Source organism: Coloeus monedula (assembly GCF_965178545.1).
Source record: "Coloeus monedula genome assembly, chromosome: 9".
NCBI classification, from domain to species: domain Eukaryota; kingdom Metazoa; phylum Chordata; class Aves; order Passeriformes; family Corvidae; genus Coloeus; species Coloeus monedula.
Genome location: NC_138789.1, coordinates 23,595,961 through 23,619,805, shown reverse-complemented (window position 1 = coordinate 23,619,805; position 23,845 = coordinate 23,595,961). Strand labels below are relative to the sequence as shown.

General features: G+C 41.8%; 1 protein-coding gene across 6 annotated transcripts; it reads left to right on the top strand.

Annotated features, from left to right (window-relative positions):
- Positions 1 to 704: 704 nt before the first annotated feature.
- On the top strand, positions 705 to 23,342 carry MKNK1 (MAPK interacting serine/threonine kinase 1; the record flags this gene model as incomplete). Of its 6 annotated transcripts, none has more annotated exons than XM_082287387.1 (14): positions 705 to 815; positions 1,709 to 1,798; positions 4,296 to 4,390; positions 7,403 to 7,501; positions 8,160 to 8,257; positions 9,690 to 9,769; positions 11,191 to 11,264; positions 14,345 to 14,449; positions 17,462 to 17,517; positions 18,084 to 18,179; positions 18,953 to 19,147; positions 19,760 to 19,924; positions 20,545 to 20,585; positions 21,517 to 23,342. In XM_082287387.1, the coding sequence occupies 11 exons, from the start codon at positions 7,405 to 7,407 to the stop codon at positions 21,743 to 21,745; spliced, it is 1,236 nt and encodes a 411-aa protein (XP_082143513.1). The 6 variants fall into 6 exon arrangements, with proteins under 6 accessions (XP_082143513.1, XP_082143511.1, XP_082143512.1 ...); XM_082287385.1 differs by having other exon boundaries at positions 20,542 to 20,585; XM_082287386.1 differs by lacking the exon at positions 4,296 to 4,390 and having other exon boundaries at positions 20,542 to 20,585.
- Positions 23,343 to 23,845: the final 503 nt, after the last annotated feature.

Here is a 23,845-nt window from a genome sequence, read left to right as displayed (position 1 = left end):
TGGCATGTTTGTCTTTTCCCCACTTCTCTTACACTGCTGCCTCTCTTCTGTAGCTGTATTGGCCACAAAGGGGACATAAGCTTTCCTGCTAATGTAAAAAGAGGGATCAGTTCCGGGGAGGTAAGGAATTAGCTGGAGGAAAATAGGCCGCATCTAAATTATTCAAGGAAGAGTAGGAAAAATACAGAAGGACTGTGATTATCCCAAAGGGGCTACGAGCAAGTGAGGCTGGGATACAGAGTTGCTGCTGAGGAGGTTTTCAGCACCACCCTCCAGAGTCCTGTGGACACTTTGTCCAACAGCAGGCTTTCCATGTTCTGCCTCCCGACGTTTATCCAAGCTCTTGGTTGTTGTTATTTTTCCTTTCCGTTCTTAGTCTGTCCTGCCTGAACGTACACCTGGCTTACTGAATGTGAGGTGCTTAAGGAAAGACTGGACGTGGCACTCCGTTGACACAGCGGTGTTTGGTCATAGACCGGACTCGATCTTCCATTCTCCAACCGAAGTGATTCTGTGATATCGCTCACGGGGGAAGGAGAAGGTTGCAAGCAGCCAGCCCAGCCTGGGGAGCAGGTCCCGCTCCCCGCTGTCCCCCACCGACGCTCCCCGTCCCGTCCCGTCCCCTCAGAGGAGCCGCGGCCCCGCCTCGCGCGCACGCGCCCAGCGGGCCGCGCGGGCGGCCGGGCGCGCTCCCGGCAGGGGGTGCGGAGGGGGCGGTGCCGCGCGCACGCGCGCTCCCGCCGCTCCTCAGGCGCACACAGGGTGGGGGCGGGCGGTGCCGCCCCGCCGAGGAGGGACCCGCGGCCGCCATGGAGGTGAGGGGGGGGGTTGTGGTCAGGGCGCTCCCCGGCTCGGTCAGCTGAGGGGAGGCGAGGGAGGGGAGCCCTCAGGGGCGCGATCCGTGCCCGCAGGAAACGCTGGGCTCCCGCGGCTCGTTCGGGAGTGTGGCGGGCAGAGCGCTCGGACGCCGGGAGCGGCGGCAGCCCCGGCTGCTGCGGGACGGCCGGAAGGTGCCTCAGCCCTCCGGCCGGCAGCTTTGGGTCTGGGGGCCCTGCCCAAGGAGTGCGGGAGTTTCCTCGTGTCTGGAGCTGGAAATTTTATTCGCCGAAGCTTTAAAGTGCTGCGTTTGGTACATAGTGGGTTTTTCAGTAAAGGGTGGTAAGTCTCTACACTCCTACGGCAGCTGCTTTCTATTGAGGATATTGCTGGAGTGGGAGAAGAGCAGGCAAAGGCGAATGAACCGGTTCGTAGGTGTGATCACGAGAAATCTTTTAGTTCTTGTGTTGTTCAGCTGGCATCAGTCGGGGAGAGTTGTGAACCCCGAGGAACACTGAAAAACTGCCTAATGTGTGCTCTGTGGAGTTAGTTTGAGCAGGATGACCTTCTGAGGCAGGAGAAGCAGCGGGACAGCCCTGGGTGACAGCTCGGCTGCTGGCATCAGCAGGACTTGTGATAGCCAAAAATCAGCCCATTCCCTGACACCACTGGCACTTGGCTGTGAAGTGTCAGGTTTGTTTAGAAATAAGCCACTGCTTTTTTTTTTTTTTTTTTAATCATTTACAGGCTGGTGGCTTCTAAAAGCCTCTTTATCATAAAATGTTACGCCTCACAATTGGCTTGGGAAGATTGGTGTATATTCTGATAACTTCAAAGAACTGTAGTTTGCCTTTTTTTTAAACTAAACAGAGCTCCTCTTCATGCCTCCCAGGTGCTGGATGGAAGCAAGGCAAAACACTCCCGCAGAGCTGAACCTCTTTCACTGCAGTTCTAAAGGTGTTTGGGTTTGGCAGCCTTCCAGGTAAAGTGGGGTGCCTTGTACGTTTGAACCTTCCTTGGTTCTTTAAAGGTGTTTTTCAACCAAAATGCTTCTATGACATTATTTCATGGTATGATTGCTATACCAGTACTCTGTACTTCAAAAAAAGTATTTATTGCTATGAGGAATTTCCTCTCTCCTTCCAGTACCTTCCTGGTAACAAATGTTAAAACACTGGTACAAATCTTAGGTGACATCAAATGTGACAATGCAGTGGAGGTTAATGACTTAATTTTACAGTTGGAAGCACAGAGGAGGGGAAAATAAAGAAAAATCAGTCTTCCTTCAAAGTTTAAAAAACCATTAAGTTAGATTAACTTCTCCTAACAAGGCTGCTTTCTGCTAAGGGTGTGTGTTCTGTAGGTTTTTTTTTCCAGTGACAGATGTCATTGATCAGATCTCATTGACCGTTGGTGGGGTGTGGAGCAAGAACAGGAAATGTTTATCTTGTATCTGTAGGAAATGAAAAGTTGTCTTCTGAGAAGTTTTTCTCTTTGTTTTACAGTAGCAAAGGAGTTGAGGAGAATTACAGGAGCTAATTGGTGATGCAGAGACAGTCTTCTGAGAGTTGTTGATGCCATCAGTTGTAGAAGAGAGTAAACAGCTTGCTGTTTAGTAATTGGCCCTCAGAACCTACTTACATTGTATATCTCCTTAATTTAAAACTGCTCTAGGGGTTGGAGAAGTTGAAGTAGTTGAGCCAATGTGCTATTGCTAGGAGTTTTCTCATTTAGAATATGCGTGATGGAGTTTAAAATAACTTTGTTGCTAAGTTCTTACTGCCCTGTGATGGTAAGTCTTAAATATGAACTGTCTGCCAGTGGTCAGTAGCACTAAATATCCTGTTTGACTGTTCTGCTGGGTGTGGAAGGAGAGAAGATGTTCTTTAGTGCAGTAACCAGTGTGTGTGCCATGCTGTTCCCCACAGGGCTCACTGTTCACAACTATTTGTTAGCCCTGTGAAGTACACCCTGTTATATCCTCCCATCCATGTGGCTGCCTTGGTGACACGTTGTCCTTGAATAAGAAATAAAAAAGATTACAGTGTGTTTTTAAGCCACCTTCAGGCTAATTTGTAGTACTTACTTGTTAACTCCTGGCTGGGTCAGGATACTTCTTTTGTTTGCCTTTGGCTTTGCAGTGGGGATGATAATAGTTCTTTTGCTGTCATTCCGAATGATAACTAATGCTTTTAAAGAAATGCATGTGTGCCTGGGGCAACACAGGCTGATTTCAGGAGATCTCATGTCTGCAGCATGTGTGTCAAAATGAGCTGTTTTCTCCAACAGAGAGGGAAAGGAATGCTGTGTGCTCTCCTCTCCATTAAGGTTCTCCCTGCTTCCCCAGCAGTAACCCTGGTGAAGTAAGAAACTGGGGTGGGAGGAATCTATTTGGAATAACTTGATGTGCTGTCCTGAAAAGTGAGATCCACTCACTGCTGGAGGGTTTGACTTGGAACTTCAGAAAACCCCCTTAGTTTGTGAGGGAAGTGTTAGCTGGGAGTACCGAAAAGTTACTCTGCAAATTACGCAAGCCGGGGATGATGCGACACTGATCTCCTGGAAGTGTGGCAGAGGGAATGGCAGAGGGAAGTATGGAGCTAAAGAGAAAGGTTGCTGTAACCTTTTCCCCAGCATGAAGGGTTTCAGACAGGTGGTGGCAGCTGTGACACTGTGAGTTGTCACAGTAATGCTGTGATAAGGCTGGATCAATAATTTTGTCAGATTTGCTCTTTCCTGAAATTGGATTGCTTGGGCTTCCTCTGAACTTTCAGGTGTTCGTTTGAAAATGCTAATGCTCCTGTATATTGAGAAGATGTTGGAATGTTTTTAAGTTCCTCTCCCTTCATGGATAACTCAAATTAAATGAAATTAAAGGTTTTATTGTAAGTGGAATGAGAAGGTAACTTTTGACAGCTGAGAACGAATTGTGGCAAACCAGTGCAAAAATCAAGTATGAATATTCACTTCTTAGAATTTGAAATTAGTATACTTAATACAGAATGAGTATAAAATAATGTCTCTGATTTGACACAGGACTGTCATACAACACTGCACATTTGTCCTCTTCAAATTGTATCTCCCTTGATGTGTAACGTTGCAAACACAATTAATCACTATGTAGTTGCTTTATAAGGGTAGCTTGGGTTGTTCTGAGCTTCCTGCAACCACATGGTTTTTGTAGAATCAGCACCTGCTGAGTGCATCCAGTTTCATTATAAGCCACATCTACAGGAATCAGAGTTGATGGAGAAGGGAGGGTCCAGGAACAATGGGAGACACTGAGCTGGGAGGAAAACTGGACTGAAGGCTGTTTTCATTTTGTTCCATTGAAATTGTAGGGGTGTGCTTTCGCTGTGCGTTCATGTGAAGCCCACCACAACAGGTCCTTGCAATGCCTTTAGGCTCTGGGCACGCTGAATATGTGTAGCAGTGTTTTCATGATTTCTGACTGGTAACGTGGTGGTGTTTCTTTTCAGCTCCAGAACAACTTGGCTCAAGCAAGAGTCAGTTTTGAAGCAGTGGTAGTACCTGGACTCTGCTTTCTTCCACTGAGTTCAAACACACAAACAAGGTATTTTCTTCTTGATAGAAAAAGGCATCTCTGCTGTGTTCTCCAAGTGCTTCCTGTTACACACATGTGCTTGTTTTCCAAATATACCCTTCCTTCCTTTGGGAAGCAGATTAGAATGAGAGGGGAGTTAGGTCTGGGTAGTGGATTTTGGCATGTTCATATATGGAGTGTTAGGAAGTGAGACGAAAGACAACTTAAGGTCTGAATGAAGTGAAACTTGTGGTAATTGTTCCCTTTCTTCTTCTCTTGGCTTTGTTCACAAGTTTTCTTTACAGCAAAAGGGAAAGGCTGTAACTACCATCCCACACAGGCTCTGAATAATGTGTGTGTTAAATATTGCCTCAACGCAGAGTTATGATGATGATAATAAAATTCAGGGGCTTCAACAAAACCACAGCTAAGACAGAAACTTGCTCTCATTTTACTTACCATGTGGATTCTACTGGTTCCATTACCCTGTGAGTAATAATCCTAACCTGACTGAAGAAGGACAGATCAGAATTTGAAGATATCAGTCTTGGCCCTGATGTGTCCATGGGCCATTTCCCTCCAGAGCAGTCTGTCCTGTCCCTGAGCTCTGTGTCTGGCAGGGTGAGCTGCCTCAGAGCCCACAGTGTCCCTGTCACCAGAAGCACTCCTGCAGTATGCAGAACACCTCAGCACTGCTTGAATGGTTGAGGCACACTGTCCTTCAGTGTCACCAGAAACTCTTTGGTTATACAGTTGCAGAAAAAAAGCATTTCTTTGAAAGCTTGAAAAGTCTCTTTGGCTGGACTAAAGGTATTTGCTTGTAGTACCAGCTGTTACTTAAGTGTTGTTCATTATAACAAAGTGAGTAATGAGAGTGAAGCTGGGATACCTTTAAAGGATAAGCTGTGTTGACAGAAATGAGCTACACAATGATGTGAAATAGCAGACCAGAGCAGTAATAAGAATCTTAATACAGCAAACGTTTCATGCTTTAGTCTGATGGTAAATTTAGTCAAGATTACAGGTTAAAAATACCAACTTTTCAGCCATTTGGTTTCTGTATACATGACTAGTGAACTTCCTGTTTTCAGGGAAACAATTCTTTGTAATTTAGGAATTGAGTCAGACTAAAGGGAATTTAAATAATGTAGTGAGTTATTAAACAGCCGACTGTAAATATCAGAGTCAGCTGGTAGAGTGCAGGAGCTGGTTGTGAAGACATACATCAGCTGTGCTAAGATAGGGGGTTCACATCCTGGGTTTTTTGCTGATTTTTAGTCTATTACAAGCTCTGAAACTGTGATATTTGAAATAGAATAGAACCTATCTAGCTGTGACTTGTAGGAGGTCAGGGCATTAAAGTTACTCGTTCAACACCTTGTGGAAATCAAGGACCTCCTTCAAGCAGAGCAGCCCTCTCTCTGAGCAGTTTCATGTGTGTCATTTCAGTCCCAGTTCTGAATAATTCCTGATGCAGATGGAATTGAAAAAGAGGAGAGCTGGAATTAGCTATCAAAGGCTCACCTTCCCTTTATGTTAAAATTTGAAGCTGTATGTGTGTCAGTTTGAGTTCAAAAGAAGCTGTTTCTTCAGAAGTTGGTAAAATGTGCTTTATATTACTGTATTTAAGAAGGCACATATGTCATCCATCATGATGATTTCTGAACACATTCTGCCTAAGACTTGAAAATGAGGATTTACTCTTGTCTTGAAGCTTTCGGTGATACATTTTTAAGTGTTTTACTAAGTTGTTAAGGAGAAAGGACTTTCAAAATAACACGTCCTAAATTTTCAGACATGTGGGTTCTAAGTGACATTCACAGTCAGCTATTACTGACAGATATGAACAAGAAAAATGTAATGGAGCAAAGAAAAAGCATTTCATGTATTGGTAGATTGTTGTGGAATGTTTTCTGCCTTGGAGCTTCTCCCATGTTTTGAGTACTTTAGAAACAGTGAAAGGCAGAGAAACTGCTATTCACAATCTCTGTTAAAAGAGAATTGATGGAATTTTTGGGACTTGCTCTTTCATTATCAGTGTTGTCATAATTACATTTTTTCTGTGGATTTAGCTATTTCTCTAGTACAAGATCTTTAAAAGTTAATTTTATCAGAATTCCTCCTGGCTGTAAAATGTCTTAGCTGTACTTTGCTGCTGCCCTGAAGACTTTGAGCTGAGATTTTAAACTGTTAAGGCAAACTTGACTGGATGTGACTGGTGTGAAGTGCTCCCTCCTAAAACCTCAGTGTGGAATCATTTAACCTTTTTGGAGATAGGTTAGCTGTACAAATATGGCAGTCTTTTTCTTTAGGCCTTCAGTAACAATATGCAGGTGGTTTTTTCTGCCATATTATCTGGCATCAGTGAATTGTTATCTCTGACTAAGCTCTTGTAGTATCTGCAGCTAGTAATGTAGGAAAAAATCTAAATGCCATAAATACTTCTTGCTTTGGAGCATAAACTACCCACTGATCTGTGGTTTAGAAAGGTACATTATGGTTCTGTGAGAAATGGTTTTCTTTCTGGCCTTATGGCAGAATAAACTGACCTAGATTGCTCCTCTGCTCTCTTAACTCCTGTGGTTGCTTTGTTTCACTGAGTGGTTTGAAACTTCCCCACACCTTCCTGCTGTTTTGGAGGCTCATTTTCTTGAGCTGATTTGAAAAAAATCTATTTGCAAAACAGAAGAACAGCTCAGAGAAGAGTGCCCTTGTGAGGGCTGTTAGTGCTGTCTGGTATCAGGGTACGTGTTCTGTTGTGGGTTATTTCTGTGCTTTGGCTGTGAGGTAAGGATTCAGTATAGATGCATTATTGTTTCCTCCTGTTTTTACATTTGTTTATCAAGTCTCCCCATAACTATTAATTGGCATCCAAGAATTGCCTTTTTGGGTTTCCTCTGATATTTGGAAAAGAGGTGGCAGCCTGTGATGAAGAAAAGCAGAGAAACTTTTGGATGGATGAGAAACTAAACACACAAGAGCATGTGCATTTCCTCCTAAAGTAATTGGTTGTTAAAGTCACCTCTATGTTCTGCCACACAGAGATGGTCAGCAGTCAGCCTGTCCCCATAGCAGACAGTGGGAAAAGGAAAAAGAAAAAAAGAACCAGAGCCACAGATCAGGTCCCTGGGAAGTTTGAAGGTTGGTGACAATTTAAAAGCTTTTAATTGTTACAGTCTGCTTTGCTTCTGCGGTTTTTCTCAGTTTTCTTAGCTAAACATTGCTTTTTTTTTTGGTAGGAACAGTGCTGATGTCAAAATGTTTTGACTGAATAGATGTGAGCATAAACACTGTGAAGCTTTGTAAGTGAAATATAGTTCAGTGAGAAAACGGAGCAGTACAAAACTTCTTAGTGGGCAAGTGCAAATAGAGGTGGTAGTAGCCTTCTAGGTTTAAATGCTCAAGTTTGTTACACTTAAAGCACTATCTGTGCAAGTAGATTATGTGTGGTAGGCAGTTTCTGAGCAAGGAGAGAATTGTTTTCCACCTGAAAAAATTGTTCCTGAGTTTTACACGAAGACAGGGAAGGTGGCTGAGGTCCTAGATATTGCTGACATACAAAACATTTCTAGTGTGAACAAATGTGTCATTTTGATGCTGTAATGAAGTTTAATTTTTCTGGTACTTGAAAGAGGGAGGTGAGAAATGAAGTATAGTTAAGACTGGCATGTCTGCTTTAATACTGCATAAATCTGAGGGATGCTTATCAGATGAAGAGCTTGTCTTGATGTTATTCACTAAAATAACTTTCAAAATTCACTTTGATGGATGTGTCCTTTCTTCTGGATTTCTTTGGCAGACTTGTACAAGCTGACTGCTGAGCTGCTTGGTGAGGGAGCATATGCTAAAGTTCAGGGTGCTGTCAGTCTCCAAACTGGGAAAGAATATGCAGTCAAAGTAAGTATAGAGTAAAAGCATCACTTCTGTCTGTGATGTGTCTTCTCCCTCTGAGTATCTCAGTGAAAACCTGCAATAGAGTGGGTAATAGCAAAACCTTCTAGGAGATTTTTGGTGCTTGAAATAAGCCTGTTTTATAACTGTTGAGAAAACCTGTCACCTGAAGTGTCATGTCTCCAGAGTGAACTGGTGTATCAGCTGCAGGTAAAGTCACAAACTAACTCACTGGGATGGTTGGACCTCAGGGCAAGCTTTCCTCTCATGCCCTGGTTTGGTTGTAGTCCTACCTTTGTCTCTTCTTATGAAGAGGCTGAGTCATACAGCATGGCCTACCAAACAGTGCAAACTTTTGGGTGCTGATCCGAGTTCAGAGAGCATCAGGTACTGCCAGTGGTTCATGGAAAGCTGTCTCTTTATTTTCAGATAGAGGCCAATCTTCTGTAATATCATTGTAAAGTGTTAGGGCTCATTTGCAGATTTGTTGTTATCCTGAGTCCCCTTTTCATTACAAATAATAGCAATAGGGAAGCTTTATGAATGGTTCTAGTCAAAAATAGGCACAAAATTTTAAGCCCCTTGAAAAATGCACGTCTATAGATGCTAGAATTTTGTCTGTACTTTGTAAAATTGTTGAAGTTGAATGGTTGAAATAAACAAAGCTCTGCATTAGGAATTTGATGTGATCAGATGCTGAGTCCTGTAGTACTGGTGAATGGTTGCCTGTTCTGCACCAGAGAACTCAGGCTGCAGAAATAAGAAAGCTGTATACATCTATCCTGGATACAGATGGTGGTGATATTTGTGGTAATTTCAGTTTATGTAGCAGTCATTCAGGCTCAGCCTCTGTGGAAAGCTCTTGTTCTTGTCCTTTTTCAGCCAGAGGACTGTGTGAAGGAAGGTGACTTCTGATGGCTCTGAGATTGAATGTATGTTTTCTTTAGGTTCTATTATTGGGTCTCCATGAAGTTTACACGATGAACTAAACTCTCGTTTTGTGGTGAATTTGGTACTTTTTGCTTAAATGCCTGTAATGACAAATCTCTTCTTTTTGGCTGTTCAGTGTCTGATGTGACTCAAATCTATTTTTAGTAGAACTCAAGTGGATATCCTGTTCTGCACATTGCAAAGTTAAAATGATGCAAGAAAGTGCTTGTGGTAACTGGTCACTGGCTGTGGAAGGTGTGGATTTAGTTCCTTTCTTCTCTTCCTGCCCTAATTTCTCTTGTCCTCTGAATGCCTTCCAGAGCTCTGCTGACACTGCTCTGCTCTGCAAACAAATGCCAGAAGAGAAATTAAACAAACAAAGGTGGAGTGTTCTTCTCTAGTGGGCATGCCCTAGATTCAAACCTTGGTACAGCTACCTAATTCCAGAGCTACATGCATAGTTCTCACAGTAATTTTTCAAATACGAGGTCTTAACTCTTTTTCACAGATCATTGAAAAAAATGCTGGGCACAGTCGGAGTCGGGTTTTTCGTGAAATAGAAACTCTGTACCAGTGTCAGGGTAACAAGTAAGTATAATCTTGTCTTTGTTTATTTAAAGTGTTATAATTATTTGTTCTCAATTTTTTATGTGTGACAAGGTTAGAAGCTTTGCAGTAGTCTCCTTAAAACCAGTTGTAATTTAGACTTGACCTATTCAGAATAAGAATTTCCCCGTCTCTTACCTGTGAAATTTAGGGGAACTATTTACAGATTGAAAGTTATATCACTCAATTAGCAGCCAGGTCAGTGTAGCTTGATTGTGCTTCAGTGCTTCAAGATGAGAAATTAACATTTTGACACTCTCCCCTGTGATTTCACCATCAGCAAAAGCTGACCTGATACCAGCTACTCTGTGGAAAGGAAGTCTTACCATTCCTTTCCCTGGCATGTGGTTTGTCCTCCTCCTTGTGTCAGCCTTCCTGCTTTTGCACTGAAGCTCTTAGATCAGCAAAAAGCTAATTTAGTTCTCATTTGGATGTGTGCTGACTTCATAGCCACAGGATGAAGCAACTGTAAAGCTGCTGCTGATGCCTGAAGAGGAAGAAAAGCTGTGCAGGCACTGGCAGCATGCTCTGGGAGCTCTGTGATGGGTTTGAGCCCATTCTGAAGTTACTTCTAGATGTCTCTGTTAATCTAGACTGTATGTACAACAGCTGTTCCTTATATTGCAGTTGTGCACTTTATATTGACCCTTTTCAAACAAATACTTAATAAAAGATACAGAAATAATTTTAAAACCAACTTGTTTACCAAACCCATGGGCTTATGTTGTGCTGTAGAGGAGCAGACCATGTCTTTCTTTTGTGAGATTGAGAGCATATGGTCATCCAGTACACAGCTGATGAAAAACTCAAGCTCACACAACCACATGCAGAATTTGGGGGTTTGAATGTACTGTTAAATGTAAAAAGTTCTGGCTTACACATTTGACATTCTCAAAGCAACCTGGGGTGTTTGTGCTGCAAAGAATTTACATGAGCTAAACAGGAGTTAGTCTAAAAATGGCAACTAAGGAGCTGGATGTAATATCCTGCTGACAAGTGCCTGTCTCCTTTGAGCCCTGTGTGTTTTGCTTTGTGATTTCCAGAGAGAAAGAATGCCAATTTAATGATTTTTTCTTTATTTCTGCCTTCAGCACAAATGCAATGTTTTAAATTATTAAATATAACCCACTATCAGTTACCTTCCTGTCAGCTGAGCAGTAGTAGAGTTCTCACAATCCTGTCTGAATTTGGTGTTTGGTCTATTTTGCGTGCTTAAATTTCAGTGTGAGTTGGAAATACGGTTTTAATGCCACAGACAACCAAAGCAACTTGTTTAACTAGAACTTGTATTTTTGGTTGCTTCTGGCACTTCCTAGTTATCCATGCTGGAACTCTTCATGGCTGTGTGTACACTCCATGCTTGTTCCTTTTATTTCCCTTCTTTTTTGTGTCTTTTTTTAAAGGAACATTTTGGAGCTAATAGAATTTTTTGAAGATGACACAAGATACTACCTGGTCTTTGAAAAACTGCAAGGAGGTACTGTGCAGAAACTGTGCCTTTGCTCATTCAGTCATTTTGGTTCCTGTTTGTGTCAGTGTTTTAAAGTAGTAATTGAAGAACTTATTTTAAATGCTTGAGAATTTCAAGACAAGAAGTAGAGGAAGTATTACACACAGCTTGAAATACGGTTATTCTTGAGTATTGGTGGGTTTGGTCATGCATTTGCAGTCCCTTTCTGAAGCTGAGTGATGGCAATATCAGCTCTCTTAAAGTGGAAGGTTTGAACTACAGTCAGTAGGTCACAGTACCTTCAGGCAAAGGGAGACACACAGGATGTCAGGTGTTATGCATGATCCTAGTGCAGCATCTATATACTCTGGCAGAGTTTTCCCTTGGTGTAGGATTGACTTCATTTCCTGAAACTCATGGAACTCTTAGGGAAACCATCTTCCCTGTGCCTAGGGTTGCTGTAATTGAGAACCAGTTGTGCTTGTGGGTGTTTAAGAGCCCATCAGGTGAGCTTGAGTGGTCATTGGGCTCCAGCACTTCCCACTCACCTGGGGAATGAGAAAGCTGCAGCAAGCTCTTTGTGCATATTCTCACATTTGTCTGCAATGAGTATAATTACAGTACCCACTAATTGCATGGCTGTGCAAAACCATGAGTTAATATGGCCAACCCTTCAAAGGAAAACTGAGCTTCTGGAGTATCCTGATACCCAGAGAACATAATCTATTTTCTCTGGTCAGGAAGGTTCCCAGGAGCAAACTGTACAAATCCTTTCTGCATAGATGCAGAACTATTTTTAAAAGAGATGGATGTATATTTGTCTTGAGTAAAAGCTTTTTTTTAGCTTTGCTCAAAATTGCTGCATCTTTTCATTGTGTTTTCCCATAACACTTTGTATTGATGCTCAGACTTTTCTGACAAATTAGCTGTAATAGGACTTGATTGAGAAGAATCTGCATTTGTCTTTTTTCTAATTTCCCATTCTTCCATTAGTTAACCCTCTTCTTTGTGAGTCTGTGGTTGTCAGTGGACCTGCATGGCTGCTGAGAGGATGATAATGCTACTTCTTCCCTTTTAGCTACTGTTTTTACAGGGTCAGCTAGGGCTGAGGCTGGTTTTCTCTTAAAAAAAAAAATCAGTATTTGAAGTGTTAGGTGTGTGGGGTTCAAGAAAGAATTAATGGGAGTTAGAGGTCAGATCTGATGCACTGCAGATTCTGATGTGAGTGGCATGGCTGACGAGAATGAGAGCATTAATCTTCAATGCAAGCCTTACTTCAGTAACTCCAGTCTCTGAGGCTGCTGTTACTTACAGTGTTGGAGTATAATTTGGGCTTTCCATTTTCAACTTTGCCTTCCAATAGCTGTGGTAACTGAAGGAGCTCTGCTCCTGTTTTATCTGTGTTCAGTTCACTGTGATGTGCAGAATCCCTTTAACAACCTCATCTGACAGCATTTTATAATTGAAAGATTTAAGATCAAGCTGATTATATTGAATTTGCATGATTTAAGAATCTTTTCCTCTTTTTTTTTTTTTTCCCATCTGAAATGTATTTTGAGAGGTGCCATATGATGCTTTCTCTCTGATGAGTACTGGAGAGGTAGGAACAACTGTGGCAGGAGTGCCCTGCTAGTCTTTCTTTATGAGAGTTCTCTTTGTGGGCTGAATATAAAGTCAGTAGAGTATGTTTTAATTGATACCAATACAATTCTTATCTGAGGGAGTTTGAACATCGCCTCTATTCAGAAACATAATTTCAAATAAACCTGCTGAGTGAAATGAGCACTTCAGGTGGCTCAGTATTGTTTCCTGCAAAGTGTGGGGTCTTTTCCACAGGGATGGAAACATTGAAGAACTGTTACTACTTTATAAAGGTGCAAAGAAAACTATACCAGGAAACGCCTTTGAACTTTGTGCACTCAGGAAATCTGTAACAAACTAGAAGGTGTTGGTTTTGGCAAGGGAAAATGTCTGTGTTTGATACCTAATAACCTGGTCCAAAGTGGCCTTCCTCTACTCATCTGACACAGCATGGCTGTGCATATCTGAGCAGTCTTTTGTCCATCTCTTCTTTTTGGATGTTCTTCCTCGTCCCTGAATACTCACTGGGGAGGAGTGGCAATAGCATTGATGGTGTAAGAATAGGAATTACCCAGTAGGAGATTTCCTTCCACATCTAGAACTGAAAAGAAGTGAAATCACCTGAGATAGAAAGTGTTGAGTGTATTGGGGCTAATAACAAATGGCAGTTACTTCTTGAATTTCTTTGCCTGGGTGCTTTTACAAGTACACCTCTCTGAATAAGAAAATAAAAGGCAATAATAAGGCTACTTAAGGGGCTTGGATCTCTGTGGACTACATGGAATTGGTTTTTTGAAGACATTTTTAATCTTTTGAGAGGTTTGATTGAATTCACTCTAAGAAGATGAGGAATCAAACCTCCCTTTATTCTTTGTTAAAGGGATACCAGTGATGCTCTGCCTGCAAGCTACCAGCCCTTCAGTACGTTTTAATTTAGAGGTCTTTTGTCAGATTTTATATCCCTGGGCAAATTTTGCCTTAAGTCAGTGTAGGAGCCTTGCCTTGATGCCTGTGGGAAATTTGATGTGTATTTAAAGGTCAGATCTCTTCTTCTTTTGATGGTGTTGAGGCACAAAACGTGTATCCTTGACTTTCAGTGCAGGGTTTCAGTGGTGACATTATGGAAAATGAGGAGAGTTTGAGTATGACCACCCATGACCTGGGGTAGGTTGGGTTTCGCTGAAGTGTTTATGTATCTCCTTAGCTATGTTTGAGTTTTACTGGTACTATTGGCAAGTGTGTGGAAAACTGACCAGTCATGTCCTGGGGCAGTAAAAAGTGATTGCCTCTCATGCTGTGCTTAAACTAGAGAGCTGCACTGTTTGAAAATTATGTTCTAGCACACTTAAGTGTTGAAGCTGCTCAGCTGTGCCTTTTTCTTCTTAGTCATTCCCCTTTGCTCCACAGAAGTTGCCCGCTGTGAAAGGCTGTTATAGAATGTGAAAATAAGGTTATGGATTCGTGATACTTGGAACTAGTTCAGCATTCATACTGAGGTTTTCCTCTTTCCCCTGTTACCCTGACAGGTTCAATCCTGGCCCATATACAAAAGAGGAAGCACTTCAATGAACGAGAGGCAAGCAAAGTGGTGAGAGACATTGCCTCTGCTCTGGATTTTCTTCACACAAAAGGTGAGAGAAGGCTGCCTCCATCTTGACTAGTTGATACTGTACACTCAGGTTATGAAGCACATTTGTCTTTAAGTAGCCAGCTTTTGCTAGTGTTTCCATTTACAACAATGCCAGATGACTTAAGCTGCTTTCCTCTATGATATTATTTTCATGTTGTCGTATTTTAATTAATTGGGTGTGTTAAGATGGTACAGGCTTTTCAAGAAGAAAACTTAAATCAGCATCCAGGGAGAGTTAACATTAGGGTTGAGTCTGTTTGTTCCTGTTACAGAAGCCACCATATAAAGTTTACTCAAAAGGGATCTAATATAATATTAATTTCCTCTTCTTTCAGGTCAACAGAGTTACTTTTTTGTAATTACTCAGAATTTCTCGTGGTTACAAGACCTGATAGTTTTTAGTAGCTTTTGGCCCCCACATTTTGACTCTCACTGTTAAATTGAGAGACCTAAGTGAACCATAGCATTTATTTGAAAGTGTCCTCAATTCTTTTGGAATTTGCTTAGATTTAAAAGCAGTTACATTTGTAGAGACTTTTTTTTTTTTAATCTTAAAAGTGTTTTTCTGCTGCTTTTTTGATTTGGGAATACTTTGGTTTAAATTCCAAAATTGATGTGCAGTGTGGTCATCCCAGAGTATATTTTTGGGCTGAATGTGATGGAGACTTTTGAAGTCTTTCCTATGTCATGATTATCTGGCCTTGCAGCTTCAGTTGCTGTTACAGTGACTACCTCTGAATAGAAGGGCATGTAACTGGAGACTGTTTTTTGGTTATGTATTTTGATACATTTCTTCTCTTCCCTTTTGCCATCCTGATTAGCCTGGTAGATCTCAGCAGAGTTGCATTTGCTGCCTAAGTTGCTTAGTACTGGCCCTGGTTCAATAAATGTTTAGTTGTAGTCTGTACTTTTAAGTCACAGGACTGTGTATATGCTGAGTTGGAATCACAGCACTGGTACCTCAAAAGTTGAACCCATTAAAAAGAAAATGGTAGCAATGCATAGGGATGAAAGTGGTAAACCTGAGGAATATGGATCTTGTCCCGTATTGTGGCTGTTACAAGAAATTAATTTGAATGTGAAACCAAACTGAGTTTGGATTAAGAGCTTTTGTAATCCTCACAGCCTGCCTATGTGGTAACTCAGCTTTAAATCTTCAGAGAAGGTACTTCTTGAATAGCTGTGTTTAGAAGATTTTAACTTTGAGATACAGAATATATAAGAAATAGGAAACTTAGGCTGAATATGTGGAAAAATTATTTTTTGATGTGCAGGGCTGTAGTGGGTTTCTTAACAGCTGAAAGTCCAGGTACCCCATTCAAGAGGTTTAACATCGACTCAGCTAATACCTTCCTGTAGTTCTTTCTCAGCTTTTAGTTTTAATTTCCCTTTCCCCAAATGAGACGAGGGTGATTGATTAAAATGGCTGTAGAGCAGCAATCTGCTTTCTTGTTGTTTGCTGTGAACTAGGACAGTGGGGACATGGTTTGCAGAATCAGCTACAGCAACATCCATCCCCTCTTCATTTTATTGTTCTCTTTATGGTTCTTCCGTGTGACATTAAAATAATTAGTAAGTAGGATACAGAACACTCAAGTAAACAGGAAATTAAAGCAGTTTTATTGCACAGCTTAATGGTGAAGTGCTGTAGCTAAATGCTTTTAAAACAATTTGAACGAGGACAACTAATTCTTTTGCCAGGAGTAGTTTAAAGACTCAGCTGGATGATAATCCTGCCTTACACCCACTTGGGATGTGTGTGCTTTATTGCTAATAACCTACTGGAGGGGTGTATAAAGGCAGTTGTTTTCTCAGTGCTCTGTGCAACTGCAAAATCAAATGTTACATAATCAGACATTTGAATTCAAACAGTAATACAAAAAAGACACTGCTGGCTTTCCCACTGCAAGCCAAGCCAGCTGGTGGGAGTTGGGGCAGCCTTGTTGTAAAGGTCAGCACAGGCCGCCTCGGTGGGTTCATCGTGCCATCCTTTGTGCCAAAGCCGTGTGCACTGTGTCAGTGTGAACACTCTGATTCCTTTCGATCGGGGCTCTGCTGTTATGTTATATTTTAAGCCACGTCTTTAGAGTGTGCTGGAAAAAAGATATTAAAAACTCCCTTGCTTAGACTTTGGTGGGATTTTCTTTTCTGTATTCTGAAGTAGTATCAGGTGTTCTTAGAGTGTAAGTTTCTAAATCAAGGCTAGCTTCCAGTTAAATTACAGCCAAGTTGCTCATTTGATTTGATTTTTTTGCCTCTCATTTTCTACCTTCCAATTGAGCTTGATCATATTAAATGGAGGACTTCCAGAAGTTGTGTACTTAGGGTTTTGAAGAATTTCTTTGACAACACAGAACCACCTTGCATGTGGATTACACAGATAACTTTGTGCTTCCCTGTTAGGTTTGCCTATTCTGATAGGAGTCGAAGGAAGAAGCCCTTTGGTTGTTTTCCTTTAGCTTTTCTTCTGTATCTCTAACTGAACCTCTAATTTTTCATTTGCTTCAGCAATGAGTACATACCCCAAAGGGATATTTTCATCTGGGAACTCGGGGGCTTTTTGGCAGGGGAGAGTGCCTCAAGTACTGTCTGTGCTGGTAGGAGTTCAGCAAGCCAGTTGATCCATCTGGAAAGAAGAACTATACTGTGAAAGGCACAAAAATCATTTCATTGAACTGTGTAAAGAATTAAACTTTCTAAAGGTCAGTTATCTCAATAAGCTGGTTTTAAGGAATGTAATTAATTTGGGCTAACAAAAAGGCCTGGTGTTAGCAGGTTCTTATTTGCTTGACAGACTCTCCTGTGCAGTTAAGGAGGATAAAGGTATAGCAGGATACAACAGTGACTTTTAACAGTTACACTTTACAATTAAATTATTATATTTAAGAGAGGCAGGTGTGTGTAGCATGCTCAAACCTAGAGTATCTCCCAGGCAACCTTCTAATAAAGAGAGGTTATGAGAAATTAAACAGAGGAGTATCCTTTCTAATGAACATTTGTACTCTCTGTTCAGGTATTGCTCACAGGGACCTGAAGCCTGAAAACATCCTGTGTGAATCTCCAGAAAAGGTGCTCCTCTGGTCTCTTAACCTTCTGAAGTATATTTTTTTAACTTGGTTCCCAAACGCCCTTGTGGTTTTTCTCTCCTTGAAAACTTTTGAACCCATTAGTGAACTTCAACTAAATTTAACAGAACTGAAGCTTAAAAGGGACTAAATTCTTCTTTGAGCTGTGAAAATATGAACATCTGGCTAAGAGATAAAAAGCCAACTGGCCTTAGAGAGGGCACAGCAATGACACTCTAGTGCCTCATCTGTTCTGAGCCAGTACCCAGATGGACAAGCAGCCTTTAGAAGCCAGCTGGTCACATTATATGACTTGTTTCCAAAGTGCTCTGATGTGTACTGGCGCTTGCCTAACCAAAGAAAAAAACAATGTCGCAGGATCAGATGCTGGTGGTGTGGGTGCAGCTGAATGCAAGGAGTGGAATGTGGCTGTAAGAGACTGGGTCTCACTAGGGACTCTTCTGTCCTGGGGTTTTCTACTTCACATATGTACATATTCATAGATTTTGCATTAATCCCAGTCTTCCTGACCTCTTTTTTTTTTTTTTTTTTTTTTTTTTTTTTTTAAAGATATCACCAGTAAAAATATGTGACTTTGATCTTGGCAGTGGGGTGAAGCTGAACAGTGCATGTACTCCCATAACAACTCCTGAATTAACAACGCCGGTGAGAGAACCTATTGTGACTTTGTGCTTTTTTTTGTTCTACTACAGACCAACTTTTCTTGTCTCCAGAGGAGACTTTCCAAAGAGCTTACTGCCACTACACTCAGTGCTGGATAGTTCATTTCAAGCAAGTGTGTATTTGTGATAAATAGTGTCTTGCTTTCCCAGTCACAGGACAAATACACTAAAAGCACAGGAGCTCACAGTGTTAATTCTCACTCACAGCAAGTGACACATAGGTCCTGCTTATCTCTTACACAAATGGGGAAACTTTTTTGTGCATATTTTTTGTGTGCTTATGGGCAGACTTTGAACCTTAGTTTTGTGTTCTTTTCCCCATGTTTTGGTTCTGTAGCTAAGCCAATGAGCTAAGGAGAATGCAAGCTCTCTTATCAGTGTGTGGCTTTATAATACACATTAGTTTGAAAAACTACAGTCCTATGCTTTTGCCATTTACTGTGAAAGAAAAATCTTGACAGTGTTGCAGAAATCTTACAGAAATCTATTCCCCTGATACACTTGTCTGATAACTAATGCATTAGATTTAAAAACCTGAAAGATGTAAATTAATATTTTGACCTTAGATCAAGGGTTCACGGTCACGTGGAACAGCTTATGGTGCTGCTAAAGAGCTATAGGAACTTCAGTAGTCACTGATGCCTGATTTCTGCTTTTGCACCAAGCTGCTTTGTATAAAGAGTGGAAAATGATAAACCTGAGACTTGTTTTGATGTGACCCTCCCTTTGAAAACTTGTTTGAATTTGCTTTCGTAGTGTGGCTCTGCAGAATACATGGCACCCGAAGTGGTGGAAGTCTTCATGGAGGAGGCCACGTTCTATGACAAGAGGTGTGATCTGTGGAGCCTGGGAGTGATTCTTTACATCATGCTCAGTGGGTACCCCCCTTTTGTGGGCAACTGTGGCACGGACTGTGGCTGGGACAGAGGAGAAGTCTGCAGAGTTTGCCAGGCGAGTGTGCATGTCCTGGGCATGGGGGGAGTGCAGAGTTCTCCCGTGAGCTTTGGTTGTAGGACTTGCTGTCGTGTCAGCAGTGGAGAGCTGTGCCTGACCCTGGCAGGTAGCTGGGAGGATGATCTGTCACTGAGAAGTGAGGGTGGCAGTATAGAAGTTGAGTGATGTCAGTTTCTAAAGTAAGGTTGGGCAACTGCCTCTCCTTCCTCCTGATGTGAGATCTCAGAGCTTCTCCTCATCCTCTTCCCCACCCTGCCATCCTGCCTTGTTCTGTAATCCTTGATCTGGTTTATGTTAGTCACTGCAATTCCTCAGATAAAATTTGAGCCCTGGGAGGGCTGCCATGCAGGGCCTGAATTTATTCTTTCTAAAAACTGAGTGTTTTAGCTGCCCTCTTAGGGGTGGGGGGAAGTGTTCTCAGCAGACTCTGTATTGTGTCCATCTTAGGATGCACTGAATCACTCTGTGGAGCTGCCTGTCACTCTCCATTGACTCCATAAGGAGTGGTTTCAGTTGTTGCCTTCCACATTAGGTGGATAAAAGAGAGTGTCCCCTGAGAAACCTTCTGGTTGCAGTGTATTTAAATTGAGTAATTTTTCCCTTTACTAGAACAAGCTTTTTGAGAGCATTCAGGAAGGCAAATACGAATTTCCAGACAAGGACTGGTCACATATTTCCTCTGAGGCCAAAGATCTCATCTCAAAGCTGCTGGTTTGTGATGCCAAAGAACGACTTAGTGCTGCTCAAGTTTTGCAACATTCATGGGTTCAAGGAGTATGTATCCCCCTTAGTATAATTTTAAGGGTTATTCTTCTTCCAAAGGGTCAAACAAGCTGTTCCCTGTCACTGAACTTCTTATTACAGTCCTTGCATGTCTTGGTGCTTATATCTTGATTAATTAAATGATACACAGTGGCTTTATTTATTTTGCATGGTAAATATTTGGATGAATATGTCATCCTTTAAGTGTTTGTTTTGCTTAATTATTGCTTTGTGCATTTTAAATGGCTTTCTTGTGAATAGCAAGCACGGCAGTACACAAATTATTGTGTTAATACAGTAATGCAGAATACTGGTAAATACGGTTATGAAAGAACAGCAGTGTCCTTTTTTGCTTCAGTTCCCAGTTCAGGAAAGAAGGAATAGAGCCTCTGGAGAGCTTCCAAAGCTGTAGTCTTATACCTGCAAGCTGTGAAATCTTCTTGTGAGGGGAGACAGATTATGAAATATGCTTTGCAAACAGTGATTTGTAAGCTCACAGTGAATGAATTTATATGCAATATCTGCTAGTTGTAAAGATTTGGGGGAGCTACTTGGTTTTTGTCACTCTTGGGAAACCTTGGTTGCCAGCTGCTAATATGTAACTAACTTCTCTTCACTGCTTCTTCTAGCAGGCTCCTGAAAGGGGATTGCCCACCCCTCAAGTTCTTCAAAGGTAGCGTTTGTTTTCTAAACATGTGTAAACTTGGCCAAGAATAATTACTGAAAGAATGTGTGAGAGAGAGGAGTTGACAAATTAGGAGGTGACATCCCTGGCTGAGAATGGAACTTCGTAAATGTACAGCACTAATTTTGTTAAGAACATCAGAAATATTAAAGCTCTGAATTTTCTTTATGATCTAATCTTGCCTGTTTGTTGGAAAAGCATTAGAGGGAATTCCTGCAGTGCAGTGTTAATCTTAGACAGAAAATAATGATGGTTTTGTCAGCTTGCTGCCCAGGAGGGGGAGAAAAAGGCATAAAGGCATGTATTACCCAGAGAGCCTGCTTTCTGATGGGTGAATAATCACCATAAACACAGACTTGGATCTGACTTCCATTGCAGTTGGTGGTACTCATAGTATCCATTTACTGTGAGCAGGGCAAGCCTCATTGGAGGTGATTTGATGGGAGATTCTGTATGCCAGAGAGCCTGAGTCACACATCTGTTTCTATCTACATGTTTGCTGCTGGCAGTTGCAGGTGGTTCTTCCCAACAGAAAGGTATTTCCTTAAAGCCAGAGGTACAGTTATAGTGGGACTGCAGTTCTCTGGAGAAGGACAGCAGTATGGCCCCATGTGCCCATCCTTTGAGAACAGGTAGAAATTAGGGATGACATCTCAGGTGGCTTCCTGGGTTTACATCAGAAGTCCTTGCCAGAAGGAGGAGTAGTACTGTGCCTGTTTCCAAAATCCCAGAGTGTTTTTGTCATGTATTGCTGATCCTCTGAGAGAGTATAGATGCACATATTAATTGGTCATTTCGCCTGCTGTATCAATGATTTGGTAGAAGAAATAAACATGCCTGGAAGCAGATACTCTGCTGTGAGGGGAAGTGGGTGAAGTGCCTGGATTGAACTGCCTCCTCCTTTTCTTTCCCTGGCCAGGAACAGCAGCACAAAGGACCTGACCCTGTTTGCTGCCGAGGCCATAGCCCTGAACCGGCAGCTGTCCCAGCACGAGAGCGAGCTGAGCGCCGAGCAGGAGAGTGCTGCCCACGCCGTGTGCTCCATGAAACTGTCCCCTCCCTCCAAATCCCGCCTGGCCAAGCGCAGGGCCATGGCACACGCCACCAAAACCAGCGACTTCCAGCCAGTTCCCCATAAAGCCTTCTAAAGCTCCTTCCTGCTGTGGGGGGCAGGATCAGTCTGTGTTCTTACTTGGGTTTTTAACGCTGATAAAAGCTGCTCTGCTTCTGACACTTTGATTAGGAGCTTGCTCTTGTGATGTGAGTTGTAACTTTAAGGGGACAGCTTTTTATGGGAATGTTTTTTGCCTGTCAGATTTAGTGCATTAAGATAATTCAACTGATTTTTTTTAAACTGCAGATGATGAGTTTGCTGCTGTATTATCTGAGGTGATAAATCACTAAGTTTTCCTCATTTTCTTCCTAGAAGAGCACAGTTTAAAATGCAAACTTGAAAACATCAGGAAAAACCCACACTTTGCCTAGCAGAGCATCAAGCCTCTCCCTGCCAATGGCTGCTCTCCTTGATGGCACATTTTGAAGGTGCTGCTGTTATTGTCAGCAGTAGGGACTGTTCCAACCAGTGCTGTTCCTCGCTTTCTGTAGACTCAGGAATGAAGATGATGACTGGGTGGATCTCTGTCTCCATTGCATTCATTGGGCTTAAGTGGAATGAGGATGGTACTGTAATGGTGCAAGGATTGCTCATACTTCTAGAGATGGAGAGAGCTGTGTAGTTTTTTTATGTTGCTGATGATTTGTGTGTCAGCATGTGGGGTGAAAACTGGGAGGGGTGGGGTTTTTATCTGACATATCTTTGCCCTTAATTATAATGTACTCCATACCATCTCTTTTTTAATTTTCTGGAGTTTAATGTCCATTATATCCCATTGGAACAGTTACATTCTTAAATCTGGTAACCACAGATGTAACAGACTGTTTATGTAACAGTTTATATTTACTATTAAGTAGGGTTTTTATTATTAATTTGGGGTTTCATTGTATTAATGCTATCTTCAGCTAAACCTTCCTTTCTATAAAATGGAATTTCTCCATGACCTTTTGTGTGTCCTACCTGGAGTTCCTAATGCGAGTGGACAGACTTCAGTGAATTTTGGTGTTTGAATAATTTAGAAATGCCAAAAGCAGAGGTACAACTGTACAAAAATGGTGCTGCAGCCATTGAATTCTGCCTCCTGCAGTAATCTCAGGCTGGGTGTCCAGATTTTTGCTTCCAGTTTCAATACTATGGTGCAACAGAGCCAAGAATAATTTGGAAGAGTTTTGGCTGAAAAGCTGAAGATTTTAAGTGACCAAAGGGAGGACACAGATGATGAGCACTTTCTGAAACATAAGCTGTGAAAATTGGGCGCTAAGATGCCCATGATGCACCTTACCTTGTCAGCCCTTTCTGAAACCTTTTGCTGAGGCTTTGTGTGCAGGGGGGGAGGAGGAGGCCCCTGGGTGCCAGCACAAAACCCTCCCAAGCAGAGTGAGAAGGAATAAAGTAGCAGATGCAACAAGCACTTGGAAATTGAAAGGTCAAAGCTGAATGTCTTTGCATGGCCTATTCAGGGTGGTTTTACATTATCAGTAGTACCAGTGCATACAGCTATTTTTATAAAACATGCTGTATTTTGTGACTAATATTAAAGTTGTTATTTAAATGTTTTTATACGTTGTGCCAGCTGATGAATGATGAAATGTATTTTGCTTTTTTAAATTAAAAGTTATGTATTTAACACATTTGACAGTTCTTTGTGGTTTTTTCCTCTTTATTTTTGGTGACACAGAAAAGAGAATTACTTCTTTGTGTGACATTGGATCTAGGACAGTTGAAGTCTCTGAGGACTAGGCATACCTCCCTCTTCTATTGATTTATTTTATTTATCAGTCTCTGATCTCAGATTTCTTTCTGGGAACTGAGAAAAGCGCCCCAAGCAGGGAAGAGGTGTTAACTTAAGCTCTCGTGTGTAGTCCACTTCTGAGTGCCTCTTGCAGAGTTATTTTTTAGTTTCTTTGGAGGTCTGTGGCTCTTGGGTGGGGAAGGTTGTTTTCCTGGAGGGGTGGGATGCAGCACTCCCCAGTGCTCTGTGCAGCTCGTGCCTCGAGTTAAACCTGAACAGAGGAGGAATCCCAAACCAGGTGCCAGGCCCTTTATTTGCACTCCCCTTTCTTTCAGAGGAAATCTGCCATATTCACATCAAATGCTTTTAGTTGAACTGTGCTTTAAGATGATCTGCTTCTCC